Here is a 16550-nt window from a genome sequence, read left to right on the forward strand (position 1 = left end):
GGACCTTTGGATATTTCTGCCCTATATTTCTCTTGATCCAGACCCTTAAGGATTCACATAGTGGATCTTTCATGGTAGGTCCATGCTGGAGGGTTTCCTAGTCTGGATCTCTTTATCTATGCTAGAGATGTACTTGCAAGTCATAACAAAGAACCTACCAACTATTATTCTAGTTTTAGCCAAAATCAGGCAGTTCTCTATGGGCTGCTGAAATCAGGCTTTTGTTTAAAGTTCTTTCCATGAACTTATAATGAACAAGGACTAAGACCTCTAAGGAATATTAAGATAAACATTATTTACTGTTGACATTACAAACCAAGTAGATTAAAAAGTGAATGTTTTAATTTTTTATCCCCAAACATGTACTCCCTAAAGAACCATCAAATTTAGTAAGTTAGAAACTACAACTATGTTAAATTAATAGGCATAATATCAAGAAAAGGATCTCAGTACTATAAATAATAATTGTTATTAAATTTACTTACTTCCTTTGGTACAAATAGAGACATAAAGGGTTTCTTTATTTTAAGAAAACTGTATTAAGGGAAATGAAAATTTGCTTTTGGGATCTGATCCAGATACAGTAAATGCAGATCCTCTTAAATATACTTTGCATAAGAAAAAAAAAAGAAGTTTGAGTATATTGTGAATATAGACTGATGAAAGTAATTTTCATATGGGGCTTATAAAAATATATCTTGCTACTTTAAAATCCCAACATGTATTGGTGTTAAATAATTTGTTTAGATCTGAAAAACAGGTCTGTAAGTGGGCGTAATGCATCAGTTCCAGGTTGAGAGCAGATACGGGGTAGAAGTTTCCGACACTGCCATGAGGAATCAGTAGACGATTCTAGGAGTCAGGGCAGGCTGGGCATGAGAAAATCTGGAAAGGTTTTCCAGCAAGAAGGAGACGACAGAGAGTCAAGGTCGGAGGGTGGGAATTCTGTAGGAGTTGAGGACCAGAAATCAGCTCTTCAAGTTTTTGATTATCTGATGGCTGCCTCTTTGAAACCCTCTCTCCTGGTCTTTGTGACACAGCACTCTTCCAGTTCTCATGTTTTACCATCCTTTTGGTTCCTGTGGCTTCAAATTGACATCCATATCCGTTCTGTGCTGTTTGTAATACTTAGATGTTCAGCTGTATGTTAGATATTTCTACCTGGTGGCTTGTCACTCTATTCAAAACAGAAATAATACTACTACACTCTCCCCAGCTTACGGCTCCCTCTCTACTCTCATTGCCATGGCATTACCTAACTTCAGTTGGAGTCATATTTCATGGTGCTCTCTCAACTCTACCCTCTCCTTCCATTTTTCATCCCTTACCGTATTCTATAGATTCTATTACTCTTTGACAAAAATAGTTGCTACCCCTTCACCACCCCTCCTGCCACCACACTAGTTTACCTCTTACCTAGTGCCCGCCACTACACTAGCACCTCTCACCTAGCACAGCATTTCCTACTGGTTTCTAGCAGAAGATTCATTCCTAAAAATGGTGCTAGAAAAAAAAAAGGATTCCCATTATCAACCAAAATTTGAAAAATGCAGCATATGTTATTTTCTTCTTGGCCAGCCATAATGCACATTTGCAAATTACTGATAATTTTCAGAGCCACCTGTCCTGGAACTCTGTTGTCACATAACATTTATCAACATCTAGGTACTCACGTTCCAGAAAACACACTTCGGGAAACAATGACTTGGACTATTTAAATGGCCTCTAAACTGCTCTTTTTGCCTAATCTTTCCCTTTCCAGTGCACCTACAATTTCAATGATAGATTAATTTCTCTCAAATGCTTAACTGATTATATTATTCCTTTGCTCAAAACCTTCAGTGGATCCCCACTGATCTAAGCAGTGATTTAAGCACCAGGCTCTCCACAACATGGTACCAATATTCCTTTCCAGTATTATCTCCCTTGCCCCCCACATGGCAGGGTGGCACAGGAGAAGACGTGAACTTTGGAGTCAGACCCAGGTTCAAATTCCAACTGTCCTTTAAAAAGTGCGAAACCATAGGCAAGTGATTTATTGCTTTGAACCCTTTCTTTGCTCATCTGCACATGCAGGAAGTAATTGTGTAGATGGGAGGATGTAGTGAGATAGTATTTGTGAAAGCTTCCTGCACAACTGTAGCACAACACTCTCTGCCCCCGTGGGCTGTAAACTCATTAGGCAGACTGAGCCTCTTTCATGTGGTGGTCACTTAGTGTCTGCCTCTGGCAAGTGAACAATAATCTTTTAAAATTAAGAACCCAGAATTCCCACTTACTAGTGTCGACAAAAACTGATTAATAAAGCGATTTTTGGCCTTTATTTGGGGTATTTTCTATGGTCCCGAAGGGACAGGAGCCAGTTCCCATAGCACATCCAAGCTTTTTAGATGGAACTATGCCACTGGCCCTTGGCTAAGTGGGGTGTGCAGGGCCCAAGAATCAACATCAGTGCCTAGAAAGCAAATCCCTGATTCACAGAGATGAAACAAAAGCCCAATGCACGAGTCAGCAAGCTATACCTTTCTTAGATTTAGAAAAGCTTAAAAGTGCTTATGATTTCACTTGAAAGTCCAACGTGAACAAAATACAAAGCCCTCAATACCCCTTCCCAAGAAGGAAAAGGGGATTTTTGTTTGATGTGTTCACTAGTGTAGCCTAAGTGCCTGGAACAATGTCTTGCACATAGGGGATGCTCAGTTAATATAGGATGGATGGATGGATACATACATCTATATGCTCTAGCATAGTGCTGAGTATACAGATCTTTAATAAATTCCTGACTGGACTTGACAGGCTAAATATGTGGATTTATAGCCTATCCAGTCGAAAGCATTTAATAATGTACCTTGAGCTAAACATCGTTCCTATATATTTCTGCTTTATAAGATATTATTATCTATATTATCATCATTCTCCTTTTTTTTTTTTTTTTTTTTTTTGCGGTACGCGGGCCTCTCACTGTTGTGGCCTCTCCCGTTGTGGAGCACAGGCTCCAGACGCGCAGGCTCAGCGGCCACGGCTCACGGGCCCAGCCGCTCCGCGGCATGTGGGATCTTCCCAGACCGGGGCACGAACCCGTGTCCCCTGCATCGGCAGGCGGACTCTCAACCACTGCGCCACCAGGGAAGCCCAAGAATGTTGCATTTTATACACTGCATATTTTTCCTTCAGCACTGCACCACTCAAAATTTTTGTAACTATCATTCCTACATGAGGGGAGAATAGCCAAATTTCTCCTTCACAGTTCCAGGAACCAAGGCTCAGCAAAGTTAATGATCTATAGATCCAATAAGAAGCAGATGCAGGGGTGGAATCTAGGCCTCCTGAATATCCAGGAGTAAATACAGTTTGGAAGTGTAAAGTGAGCCTGACACATTTAGAGCACATGAATAGTTAGGCTGAATGGGAGCGATTGGCTGGAATGAAGGAGTAGATAGAAAAATCATAGGAAATCAGGTTAAAGAAATAAATAAGAGACAGATTACAGAGCACTTTAAATAATACAATAAGAATTTAGATTTTTAGCCATAATTTTGAAATTATTTTTAAAACAATAAAATCCTTTTTTAATAAGAAACCTTACATGAGACGCCAATATGTAAAATAAAAGGAGGTGGTTCCTTCAATAGAAGCTGTTCCCCCTTCCTGTCCTCAGCCTCTCAGGAGAAGAGTTTGAAAACCATGAAAAAAGGTTTGAAAAGTATGAAAAGTCATGAATGCAGACATGTTTGGGGCAAAGCAGTGACATAGCAAGTGACACAGAGACCAGGTGGAGGGCCCACTGCGGAGGCAGAAACACAGAGAGGGGACTGCTATGGCTGCCCACGGGGAGGGAAGGCAAAGATGCCGGAGACAAAAGAAGAATCAGAACCAAGATGGGGCAGACTAGTTCAGAGATTCGTACTTGGCAGATGTGGAAGGACAGTACAGTCACAGAGTTGGTGAAGAGCAAAGGAGAAGGCTGCTGGTTTTGATGAAAGGCAAGGATGTATTTTAATGGTGTTTTTGTCAGTTAGACATTCCTCCTGTGCTATGCGGTGGTTGGAGAAATAGAAAGCAGCACTTTTTTTTCTACCAGTTTTCTTCCCTTTTCAAACAGATGAAACAAATTTCACTGCATGAACCAGAAAGCTGAACTTCATTATATGTAAAATTTTAAGTGCATGAGATTTCACCTGAAAGCACAACGTGAAGAAAATACAGAATTCTCAATGCCCCATTCCCAGAAGGAAAAAGAACCGTTTCCATTTTTGTAACATTTCTGTCCTTCACATAATCTGGATAACTAGCACATTCAATTTTATCTTTAAAAACTATTTACCCCACTGTGGAGTTAAGTATCATGAAATGATTTACTTCAAGTATAATTATTTTAAGATTCAAGATTTTTCTTGTGCTTTTTAAAAATAAAAGATGAAAGTGAAACTTGTTGAGTATGTGCATCTGACCAACTGCAGGAATTCCAAAGCGGGTGGTTTTGATTGAGAACAAATAACAGTTTGGGGCACACTGAGTTTGATGAGGACGATCTCCTCTTCCTCCGTGTTTCTGAGACTGGTGATGCAACGTGCTCCCGCCCTTTTCTGAGAACACGGAAAGCCTGACTCAGGAAGGCAGCTGCAGCTCTTAAAAAGAGCTCCAGCCCGGCCCCCTTCCCTGCTGGGGCGAGCGCCACCGCAAAGATGAAGCTGGCGAAGTGGTGCTGGCTGAGCTCCGCTGTCCTTGCTGCTTATGGTTTTTTGGTTGTGGCAGACAATGCAACAGAGGAAATTAAAGATGAAGCAGCCCAGGACGCCTGCCCGGTGAGACTAGAAAGCAGAGCGAAATGCGAGGAGGGAGGCGACTGTCCCTACCAGGTGAACCTGCCCCCGCTGACTATTCAGCTCCCCAAGCAGTTTGGCAGGATCGAGGAGGTGTTCAAAGAAGTCCAGAACCTCAAGGAAATTGTAAAGAGCCTGAAGAAGTCTTGCCAAGACTGCAAACTGCAGGCTGATGACAACCGAGACCTGGGCAGAAGTGGACTGCTGTTACCCGGCACAGGAGCTCTGGGAGAAGCTGGTGACAACAGAGTTAGAGAGTTAGAGAGCGAGGTTAACAAGCTGTCCTCTGACCTTAAGGATGCCAAGGAGGAGATTGACGTGCTTCAGGGTCGCCTGGAGAAGCTGAATCTTGTAAATATGAACAACATAGAACATTATGTTGATAGCAAAGTGGCAAACCTAACATTTGTTGTCAATAGTTTGGATGGCAAATGTTCATCTAAGTGTCCCACTCAAGAACAAATACAGTCACGTCCAGGTATGTATAATGTTTTCTTATCATTTGTTCATGAATGTTATATAGCTAGACAGTATCTATAAACATTAACCTTATCATATAAGTTAAATAAAGGATGAATTATATAAGTTAGGCCTTTTATTCATCAAGGTGATACAGAAAAAACTATTATCTTTGCACATGTGCCCACAGAAAGGAATAGGACCTAATTACAAAAAATCATGAGTTCTGTATGCGTTAGAAAGCACTTTCAAAGATCTTATTTGCTGACGCCAGAGCTACACACAAACAGAAGTGGAGGGAGAAAATTTCTTTTCTTTATTTTTTTTAAAAAACATCTTTATTGGGGTATAATTGTTTTACAATGGTGTCTTAGTTTCTGCTGTATAACAAAGTGAAGCAGCTATATGTACACATATATCCCCATATCTTCTCTCTCTTGAGTCTCCCTCCCACCCTCCCTATCCCACCCCTCTAGGTGGTCACAAAGCACCTAGCTGATCTCCCTGTGCTATGCGGCTGCTTCCCACTAGCTATCTATTTTACATCTGGTAGTGTATATATGTCCATGCCACTCTCTCACTTACTCCCAGCTTCTCCTTCCCCCTCCCCATGTCCTCAAGTCCGTTCTCGACGTCTGCATCTTTATTCCTGCCCTGCCCCTAGGTTCTATAGAACCATTTTTTTTCTTTTTTTTTTTGATTCCATATATATGTGTTAGCATATGGTATTTGTTTTTCTGACTTACTTCACTCAGTGTGACAGACTCTAGGTCCATCCACCTCACTACAAATAACTCAATTTCATTTCTTTTTATGGCAGAGTAATATTCTAAGAGAATTTCTTAATGTTTCAGTGAGTTTAACTTATTTCTCTCTTCACTGAAGTGTTTGAAAACAGTAGAGTTAAGGCAGTGTTTGGGGTTGTACTCTGTTCTTTGGAAATCAGTTTATTTGTGTGGTCAGGTGACTGCTCCTTATATGGCAACAAGAGACCTCTGAAAGATTTTAGCAAGTAATCTGCAGTTCATAATCCCGAATGTCTAGTGGAAATGGGAGATTTTATAGATGGGATAAAAGCAGCTATATGGCTTCATATGTGTGCAAAACTTTTTGCTTTTAGACCTAGTGGCCCAAAAACATTTTAAGGGGCATTTTGGCATGCCAGTAAGGGAAGGAATACATTCTTATTTCTTCCTCTCTTTCACTAGAATTCAAGCATGTAACAATAGAACCCATCTTCCGATCCAGATTATTTGCTGATAATCTGAATTAGCTTTAATAAGTATATGTTAAAGGCCATAAACCTAACTGCCTGTTCTGCCCACGAACTGCTAGCTGTGGCACTGGTTCCCCCAAACCCTGGTTTTTCCACATGAGTTTCTGGGACCATTGCTGATGGTGGTCTTATCACACTTTGGAAAGCCATCTCTGCATGAGTGTGAGGTTGAAGGGATATGGTGCCTGAAGCAGAGATCATGGCCCTTAGAAACAAGCACCTCATGCATCTTCCCTAGGTAGATTCCCCAGGGAATCTACCCAGTGAAGGTATTTGGGAGATTCCAGGACCACTGTTGCTAATACTCCCAAAAGCCTGCATCTAAATGTGCCCTGCACATTGCAAGGCAGAGTTTCACATCTTAGGTGACGTACGTGGGTGAACATTAGATGTGGTACTGCATGGCAATTTGTAATGACAAGAACAAGATTCTACTGTCTTTTTTTCTACTAAGTTTTGGGGAACTATCTGAATATTCTGAGTTCTAAGTACAGATGAATAGATTATTTGTGGCTCATAAGTGTCTTGTATTAAACTTGCCTGATCCAGTACCAATTTTTTTAAAAATTATTTTGGAGTAAATATCTGTATTGGTTCCTACGGAACCACATTAACTGTTTTTTACACTAATCCTGAGCATAATCACCTGTGGTTTCCTTCTAGAAACCAGACATGGGAAACACTAGCTAAATATTTTCCTGGATAATAAATTCAGAGTAAGAATATTGGTATATTATTGAAGTTTTTAAAAAGAACTTAAGCTTCTGTGTCTAACTGTCAAGCAGGTAAAATAAATGGAAATGTTGATCAATGCTGTATTTTAGAATTTTAATAAATCATTTAGAACGATCCTATAACACTGCCTGAAAGTGGAGTCTATCAGCCTCTTTAGGTGAAAGGATATAGGAGCCTGTGCTTCCTCTGTATACATGGAATGCAGTTCTAGGAGCGTTGGAATCATCTGACTTTCAGGACCAAGGGATGCAGTGGTCACAAGGACAAGCTTTGCAGCCAGCCAGATCTGAGCTCTGTCCTGGCTCTGCCTTTTAAAGCTTCTGTGAAGTTGGACAAGCCACGGATCCTTTTTGAGCCTAATATTCTTTCTCACCAGCAGGTTGTTAATAATATCTACATCATAAAGTTCATGTGCAGATTAAGTGTGAAAATGTTATCAAGAATCCCTAGAACACATGCGGAGCCCTCACTAAATATTACTGAGTTACTGAAACTATCACTTTTATGTCTTCTTGTTGTTGTTTGTTGGTGGTGTTGTCAGTATTATGACCAACCAAGACTGTGCTGGGGAGCTTTGTCTGCTTTATGACGCCAGGTTCTTGTTCTGAGGCGTTAACAAGCATTTGCTAAACAGGTTCAAGTCAGTTTAGCTGAGCAAGGTTTCATTATCACCATTGATCAAATTATAAAACTGCTTTCGTGCATATAAAGAATTCTTTAGATGCCTAGTTTTTATCAACGAAATCCAATGCCTTTCTTTTTTTACCCCTGCAGTTCAACATCTTATATATAAAGATTGCTCTGAATACTACACGATAGGCAAAAGAAGCAGTGAGCTCTACAGAGTTACACCGGATCCCAAAAATAGTAGCTTCGAAGTTTTCTGTGACATGGAGACCATGGGGGGAGGCTGGACAGTGCTGCAGGCACGTGTTGATGGAAGCACCAACTTCAGCAGAACATGGCAAGACTACAAAGTAGGCTTTGGAAACCCCAGAAGAGAATTTTGGCTGGGGAACGATAAAATCCATCTTCTGACTAAGAGTAAGGACATGATTCTAAGAATAGATCTTGAAGACTTTAACGGTGTCAAACTCTATGCCTTGTATGATCACTTTTATGTGGCCAACGAGTTTCTCAAATACCGTTTACACATTGGTAACTATAATGGCACAGCTGGAGATGCCTTACGTTTCAGTAAACATTACAACCACGATCTGAAGTTTTTCACCACCCCGGATAGAGACAACGATCGATACCCCTCTGGGAACTGTGGGCTCTACTACAGTTCAGGCTGGTGGTTTGATGCATGTCTTTCTGCAAACTTAAATGGCAAATATTATCACCAGAAATACAGAGGTGTCCGAAATGGGATTTTCTGGGGGACCTGGCCTGGTATAAGTGAGGCACAACCTGGTGGCTACAAGTCCTCCTTCAAAGAAGTCAAAATGCTGATCAGACCCAAGCACTTTAAGCCATAAATCACTAATGCTCAATTCTTTTGGGTATTCGTTACCTAATAGGGCAATTAATTCCTTCAGCACTTTGGAATATGTTTCATACTCTTTTTCCATGGCTTAAAATTTCTCTCTGAGCAATGGGTTCTTATGCTATACAGCGTTTGAAATAAAGCTGAAAAATATGCCATTTAAAGAAGTCCTTTGTTGCTGTTACGCTGTTATCCGAATAAACACTTGCAAGCAATTGGGAATATTGAGAATCACACAGTAGAGTTATAATTCTCTTAATGTCTCTTATTTGAAAAATTTTTACTCATATTACTCACTCTAATTAAAAAAATACTTGTTTATTCAGTAGGCTAGATTTTACACAAGTAACCTGTATTTTGACTGTGACTTAAACGCATCTTTTCAGGCTATAAATAGTTACTGGGTATTTATTTGTCTCTACATATTCCTCATTCTGAGATAAACTTACTCAATTTATGGCATTTACAGCATTTTAATTCCCAAGCAAAGGGAAACATACGTAATTAAACCTGTCCCTGCACTATTCGTGAAATGTAGAATTTTATCATTTAAAATATTTTAAAAGGTGATAGCATAATGTCTCTCCTAAGAGCACTCAGAAAATGAATTTAACCTTAAAGACCATGGTTTAAAGGTAATTCATTCATAGTTTATAACTCTTTAGATGTTTGATGGTAAAAACTGCTTTAACATGAAAAATATCTTCCTTTGCTCTAATGCACAATTGTTTTTAATTTAAGACTGCTCACTACTGTGCGAGACTACTGGTAGACTTTCTTTTGGAGAGGTAGGTGTGGGTGAGGAGTGAAGCACTTATATGTAGGCCAATTTTATATCCAAAGCGATAATATCATTAAGTGATTCAGTTCATAGAAAGCTATGTTTTATAGGACAAATAGATAAATCTATTTATAAAAAAATACGAATTTTGAAATATATAGAACCGTAGTTCAAATATTATATATTTCAACCCTAAATGGTATATTGCTTGTTTTGCTATCAGAAGATTCAAATACGGGTGTTTATTTTTTTTAACAAAACAAAAGTATCTGGAACTTTTATAATTCATTAATTAATTCCAGAATGCAAAAATGATATTCAAAAGATTATAAAAATAGTTTGTTAAATTTCACCATTGTAAAAAGGGACCATTTCAGAGAGAACAGCTGTATTCTAATGCACGTTTAAAAAAGTGCTCTAGGATAAAATTTGAAAAGGATACACCATACTGTATGTGAGTCATAGAAATACATTCAACGTTCAATTTCTGGTGTCTGTTTCTACTAAAGTAACCAAGTTTTCAAAAATAAATTCACAAAGATGCAGCTTTACCCATTATTTGAAAATGATTAAGGAGGATAGTAACTTTAGGTAAGAAGTTAATTTTTCAACTAATGTCTTTTATAGAAAATTCTAATCAAAAAGAAGCAAGATATTCTTTTAAAAATATATAACATACAAAGTGTTCAGGTAAACATGATGCAAACTATATTATTAATACTATTAAAATACTAAAGCAAGAGAAATGCAAATAGAATTAAGTGATGACAAAAATATAAAATATCGTAGATTTCAGAGGCTTCATATCTACTCAATAATACATCAAATGTAAATGTTGTAACTAATTCTTTATTTCTCTCTCTTTTCTGTTTTCTAAAAAAGACTATGAAGATTTTGATATTATACAATGTATTAATTTCAGATAAGGGCATTTTCACTTACTATATATAACTATTAATATATGTATAAGTTTAGGTAAATTTCTTTGATAAAAACGGACTCCTTAAAAAAATACAGTTCTAAAGAAAAATAGCTCATATAGCAAGTGTCCACTGATTTAATAGGAACTAGGTATCATTTCAGGAGAATTTGGCAAATAATTCATTAATCTATGTAAATACTTAAAAGCTTATCTTTTCTATCTTTCCACCTTATATTAAGTAAAATTTTATTTCCCATTATACTTTTATGGTACCTTTCTAATAACAAACTCTGTAACATAGAAATTCCTTTCTGAAATCATTTCATGTCACTTATTATATTATAAAATATATTTTAGATTTTGGTAATCTTTAACATATTGATGGAAATAGATTATATCTGAGAGAGTCTTTTGCCTTAACATAACTGTTCACTAATATATGCTAATGTTCATAAATGTGGATTGACTACTAACAAATACATTATTTTAGAGTCTTGTCTCGGTTTCATTTTACTGGCTAATATTTGTTATCTTAATTAACAAATTATTTCTGAGCTTTATCATACTTTGAAAATATTGACTAAAATTAGGCCTCTAGAAATTCCAAATGGAACTGGCTCACGTATCACAGAAAAAAAATCGGATTTTCTGATAAGTAGTAATGCTCTAAATGAAATGATGACACATTCATCCAGTAAATAAAGAGCTTAAATTTACGACGATAAAAGACATCCAGATAACAAAATTCACTGGTCCTTATTTCTGAATGGCTACCCAAGGAAAGGGTAGAAGGTTTAAAGGTAAAGAATGATGGGTAATGTCGTCATGATAAGCTCTTGCTTAGAATTCTTATTTTCCTTTATGTATAAATAGGTTTATGTTTTGTGTCTTTTAAAAGCCTTGTGAAATAAAAGATTTAATCTTCTCATCTATTTATTTCTTCAATGCAGAAACATTAAGTATTATTTGTAAAATAATTTTTATATATTTACTCTTGGCTGAAAACTTGCATAATGTTTACCTAACTAGACAATATCTTTGACTCTGTGAAGACTTTAATGAGTACTATTTCATTAACAGGAAGACAGAGACAAATACAGGAACACCATTATCTTATTTCCCTCTAGAATACTGTTGACACATTTGAAATACAGAAGTTTCAGTTTCATTTTGCAGCGTTCAACTCCTCTCCCCTTTTTTCCGTCATTCTTGTTGCTGTTCTGGTTTAGCCCTCATCATCCTCTTAGGATAATGCAAGCCCTTCCTAATAGTGACCTGTGCCCCCAGTTTGAATCTATTCCAATCCATCCTCCATATCACTGCCAGAGGGATTATTCAAAAATACAATTCTGATCATGTTATTTTCCTGCTTAAAACCTGTCAACAGCTCCTCATTTTGTATATGATAAAATCCAGCAAATAAGCCCCTTCGTGAACCGATTTCTGCCTACCCTTTCAGTGTCCTTTCTGCCACTACTCACACTTCTGCCAAACTGAATGCCTTGTTGTTCTAGTACAAACCATATTCTCTCATATTTTCATTACTTTTTGTTACTGTTCCCTTGGTCTAGATAGAATGGCATCCTTGACCTCCACTGAGTTTTGTCTTATTATCCGTAATTAAGAGCAGGGACTCAGCAGCCAGACTAACTAGGTATGAATTTCAGCTCCATTATTTGCAAGCTGTGTGAAAACAGGCAAAATCACTTAATCTCATTGCTCTTTGGTTCCTTCAATTATAAAACTGGGATAACAGTAGAATAGAGTTATTGAGACGATTAAATGAGATAGCATATGCAAAGCACCTAGAACATACATATCTATTATCATCATCATCATCATCCTAAATAATTATCTTTCCTGATGACATCAGGAGGGGTTTCGTGCCTTGTCTCTTTGGTCCTATACCGCCCTATATATTCCTTATTATATATTACATTATTCCATAATCGTCTAGGTTCTACCCTAAAATCAATCTGTTAGGCTAGGATGTAAAGGAAATTTGAGACAAGAGTGTTATTACTCAAAGTGGTTCATGAATATGTTACCATAGATGAAGAGCTATAGTCTAAAGAAGCCAGAGTTACAACTGGGGAAGGAGTAGGTACCATCAAATCTGAGGATCTGGGAGATTGTGAATGCGGTTTAGAAGTGATTGACTTCAGGGGAGGAGATGGCAAGACAGGATCACATATACTATAGCATTGCATACATAAGAATGACAAACTTTTAGAAGGGGTTCTAGGAACATGCCTCTGGGTATATATCATGCAGAGGAGTATGGTTGTACTAGGCCAGACAGTGATTGTTCTACCTGGCTGAGTTCCTAAAGAAAAAAGTAGTTTTTCATACTTATACCGTATTGCAAATTTGAAATTAATTTTAATCATACCAAATGCATAAATGCTTTTATTTTTTTTTTCAATTATAGCTTAGACTAAAGACCCCTTTGCAAACCACCTTCAATTCCAATGTCCTCCCTCTCCCCAGAGGTAACAAGGAGAGTTGGCTGAATCCAAACTCGAATTTCATTCTGTGCATTGCCAATTTGCAATATTTACTGAATCATAGCTCTGCCAGGTTTCTTTTGTTTATTGATTGGGAAGAGTTGGAAGTGAGAATAGGAGTGAGGGAAATTGGGGGTACTTGGAGAACTCGGAGTCCCCTGAATTCCCAAATGTGACTGAGCCTGCGTGACGCCTTGGAGTGGTCCCTCCCCCACATTAGATAGAGGGCTTCTTGCTGAAGGCACTGTTGTCTTCTTTCCTGAGGGAGTAATCTTTCAAAAAAAATTTTAATACAGTTTTTAAAGGTGACTTTCCATTTACAGTCATTACAAACTATTGGCTATACTGCCCATGTTACACAGTACATCCTTGGGTCTGTCTTATACCCAATAGTTTGTACCTCCTGCTCTTCCACCCCTATATTGCCCCTCCTCCCTCCCCACTGGTAATCACTAGTTTGTTCTCTATGTCTGTGAGTCTGCTTCTTTTTGTTATATTCACTATTTTGTTGTATTTTCTCGATTCCACATAAAAGTGATATCATTTAGTATTTATCTTTCTCTGTCTGGCTTGTTTCACTTAGCATAATGCCCTCCAAGTCCATCCATGTTACTGCAAATGACAAAATTTCATTCTTTTTTTATGGCTGAGTAGTATTCCATTGTATTTATATACCACATCTTCTTTATCCATTCATCTGTTGATGGACACTTAGCTTGCTTCCATATCTTGGCAATTGTAAATAATGCCACCATGAACGTTGGGGTGCATGTATCTTGACAACTACATGTAAAAGAATGAAATTAGAACATTCTCTATCGAATGGATTAAAGACCTAAATGTAAGATTGGATACTATAAAACTTGTAGAGGAAAACATAGGCAGAACACTCTGACATAAATAGCAGCAATATTTTTTTGAATTTGTCTCCTAAAGTAGAGGAAATAAAAGCAAAAATAAACAAATGGGACCTAATTAAACTTAGGTTTTGCACAGCAAAGGAAACCATTGAGGGCTTCCCTGGTGGCGCAGTGGTTAAGAATCCGCCTGCCAATGCAGGGGACACGGGTTCGAACCCCAGTCCGGGAAGATCCCACATGCCGCAGAGCAACTAGGCCCAGGCGCCACAACTACTGAGCCTGTGCTCTGGAGCCCATGCTCCGCAACAAGAGAAGCCACCACAATGAGAAGCCCGTGCACCGCAACGAAGAGTAGACCCAGCTCGCCACAACTAGAGAAAGCCCATGTGCAGCGACGAAGACCCAACGCAGCCAAAAATAAATAAATAAAAATAAATACATTAAAAAAAAAAAGAAACCATTGGAAAAAAAAAGACAACCTACTGAATGGGAGAAAATATTTGCAAATGATATGACCAGTAAAGGATGAATATCCAACATATATAAACAGCTCATACAACTCAACATCAACAGAACAAACTACCCGATCAAAAAATGGGGAGAAGACTTGAATAGACTTTTTTCCAAAGAGGAAATGCAAATGGCTGGCCAATAGGCACGTGAAAAGATGCTCAGCATCACTAATCATATGGGAAATGCAAATCAAAACCAAATAAGATATCACCTCACACCTGTCAGAACGGCTATCATCCAAAAGAACAGAAACAACAAATGTTGGCGAGGGTGTGGAGAAAAGGGAACCCTTGTGCACTGTTGATGGGAATGTAAACTGGTGCAGCCACTGTGGAAAACAGTATGGAGATTTTTCAAAAAACTAAAAATAGAACTATCATATGGCCCAGCAATTCCACTCCTGGGTATATATCTGAAAAAAACAAAAACACTCATTCTGAGGGAGTGATCTTAATTCTCCTTTACGCTCCTCCATCCCACTTCTCAGCATCCCCAGATCTGTAACCAGGGCAAGACGTGCCCTCTGGTCAATTATAAAGTCAAACTGGCAGAGAAGCCTTTATACAACTTTGCTAATTTATATCAGCAGAAAGCTGGGGGATATGCATAAAGACAGATTTTGAGGTTTTGCTTGACTAAAGAAGAAAAAACAGAATTTCATATGTGACCGAGTTCATTGATATAGGTATATTTACCAGAAATTCTGAATTCAATGGGCTAGTTTGGGCAGATGTGTTTGGTTCTAATAGTTTGATTATTTAACACCTACCTAAAGCAGAAACTAACACACCATTGTAAAGCAATTATACTCCAATAAAGATGTTAAAAAAAAAAAAAAAAAAAACCTACCTAGATTCAACAGCAGCTTGTATTAACTAAAGTTGAGAAGCCAAAAATGTCTTGGAATTAAAAGATTTATGAAGACAGAAATGTTAGAGTGGAGTTTGCTGTCATTCATTTAAAAGGTATTTATTGAGTGTATATGATGTGGTCTTCAAGGAAGACCAAAACAGACAAGACCCCTATACTCAGGGAGTTTATATTTAATCAGAAGAGATGAATAAATAAACAATATATGATAAATGCCATGAAAAATTAAGCAGGGTAAGGAGAGATAAGGAGTATCAGAGGAAAGGTGCTATTTTATACAGGTGGTCTGGGGAGACCTCTCTGTGGAGGTGACATTGGAACAGAGACTTGAAGATACAGGAGAACAAGCCAGGCAGATATCCGGGAGAAGTATGCTCCAGGCAAAGGGAGCATCAGGTGCAAAGGTGCTTGGCACGTTCTAGGGTCAGCAAGGAGGCTGGAAAAGCAGACAGTCTCGGGTGGGAGGGGTTTAGGAGATGAGGTCAGAGAGAGCTTGGGGAGTTGGGGTTACATAAGAAATGCGGGTGGGGCTGCCAGATCATCTAGACCTTGTGAGTCATGGTGAGGATTTTGCCTTTTACTCAGAGTAGGTAAGAGCCGTAAGGGTTTTGATTACAGAAGGTACATGATTTCATCCAGTTTTAAAAGCGGAGAATAGACTGTTGAGAGACGAGATTGAAGCATGAACACCAGTTTGATGGTATTTGCAATAACCTTGGAGAGTGACGGTGGTTGCAGTGAACTGGATCTTTAAGATAAAGGGGTGGACAGTGGAAAGATTTAGAGTTATCGCAGAAAAGTACGGGATTTTAGCCTGAGAAACTTGAAGGACGGAGCCACTGTTGACTGAGATGGGGAAGAACTGCGCGGGGGAGCTGTCTGGAAAGTGTGTGCGCGGGCGGGTAAGGGGTGGGGACCCGCAGTTTTGAATCTTCTCAGTTCAAATATCTATAAGACATCCAAGTGGATGGCATTTGGATGTTAGTGTGATGTTCAGGGAAGACCTCTAGGTCGCTAGAATATAGATGGTAATGAATCTGTGGGACTAGATGAAATAACCTAGTAAATAGGTGTACGTGGGGCAAACGCTTTCACAGAAGGGGTTGGAGATAGGGAGGAACCAGCACAGTCGTATCCCATCCACCCACCTTGTAAATGTGTCATTTGAGAAGTCCCAGGGTTGCTTCCTTATGAAGAGGGCAGAGATTTCTTCCTACTGGAACAGATACTTTCTCTGGATTATTTGAGATTTGGATGTGCTTTTCCTTGCTTCTGTCAGCCACACTATTTTGTTGGGTTACTAGATGTCTTAGAA

General features: G+C 38.5%; 2 protein-coding genes across 2 annotated transcripts in view; one reads left to right on the forward strand and one right to left on the reverse strand.

Moving 5' to 3' along the window:
* The window catches only part of CCDC146 (coiled-coil domain containing 146), a 109549-nt gene that overhangs the window by 75050 nt on the left and 17949 nt on the right, over nt 1–16550 (reverse strand). The gene's annotated exons all lie outside the window — the stretch shown is intronic.
* On the forward strand, nt 4607–11413 carry FGL2 (fibrinogen like 2). The gene is made up of 2 exons (XM_027123817.1): nt 4607–5301; nt 8068–11413. The coding sequence occupies exons 1-2, from the start codon at nt 4686–4688 to the stop codon at nt 8772–8774; spliced, it is 1323 nt and encodes a 440-aa protein (XP_026979618.1). The 5' UTR covers nt 4607–4685; the 3' UTR covers nt 8775–11413.

This window comes from Aethalodelphis obliquidens, unplaced genomic scaffold (assembly GCF_003676395.1).
Source record: "Aethalodelphis obliquidens isolate GAN/ISIS:26980383/991018 unplaced genomic scaffold, ASM367639v1 scaffold27, whole genome shotgun sequence".
NCBI classification, from domain to species: Eukaryota; Metazoa; Chordata; class Mammalia; order Artiodactyla; family Delphinidae; genus Aethalodelphis; species Aethalodelphis obliquidens.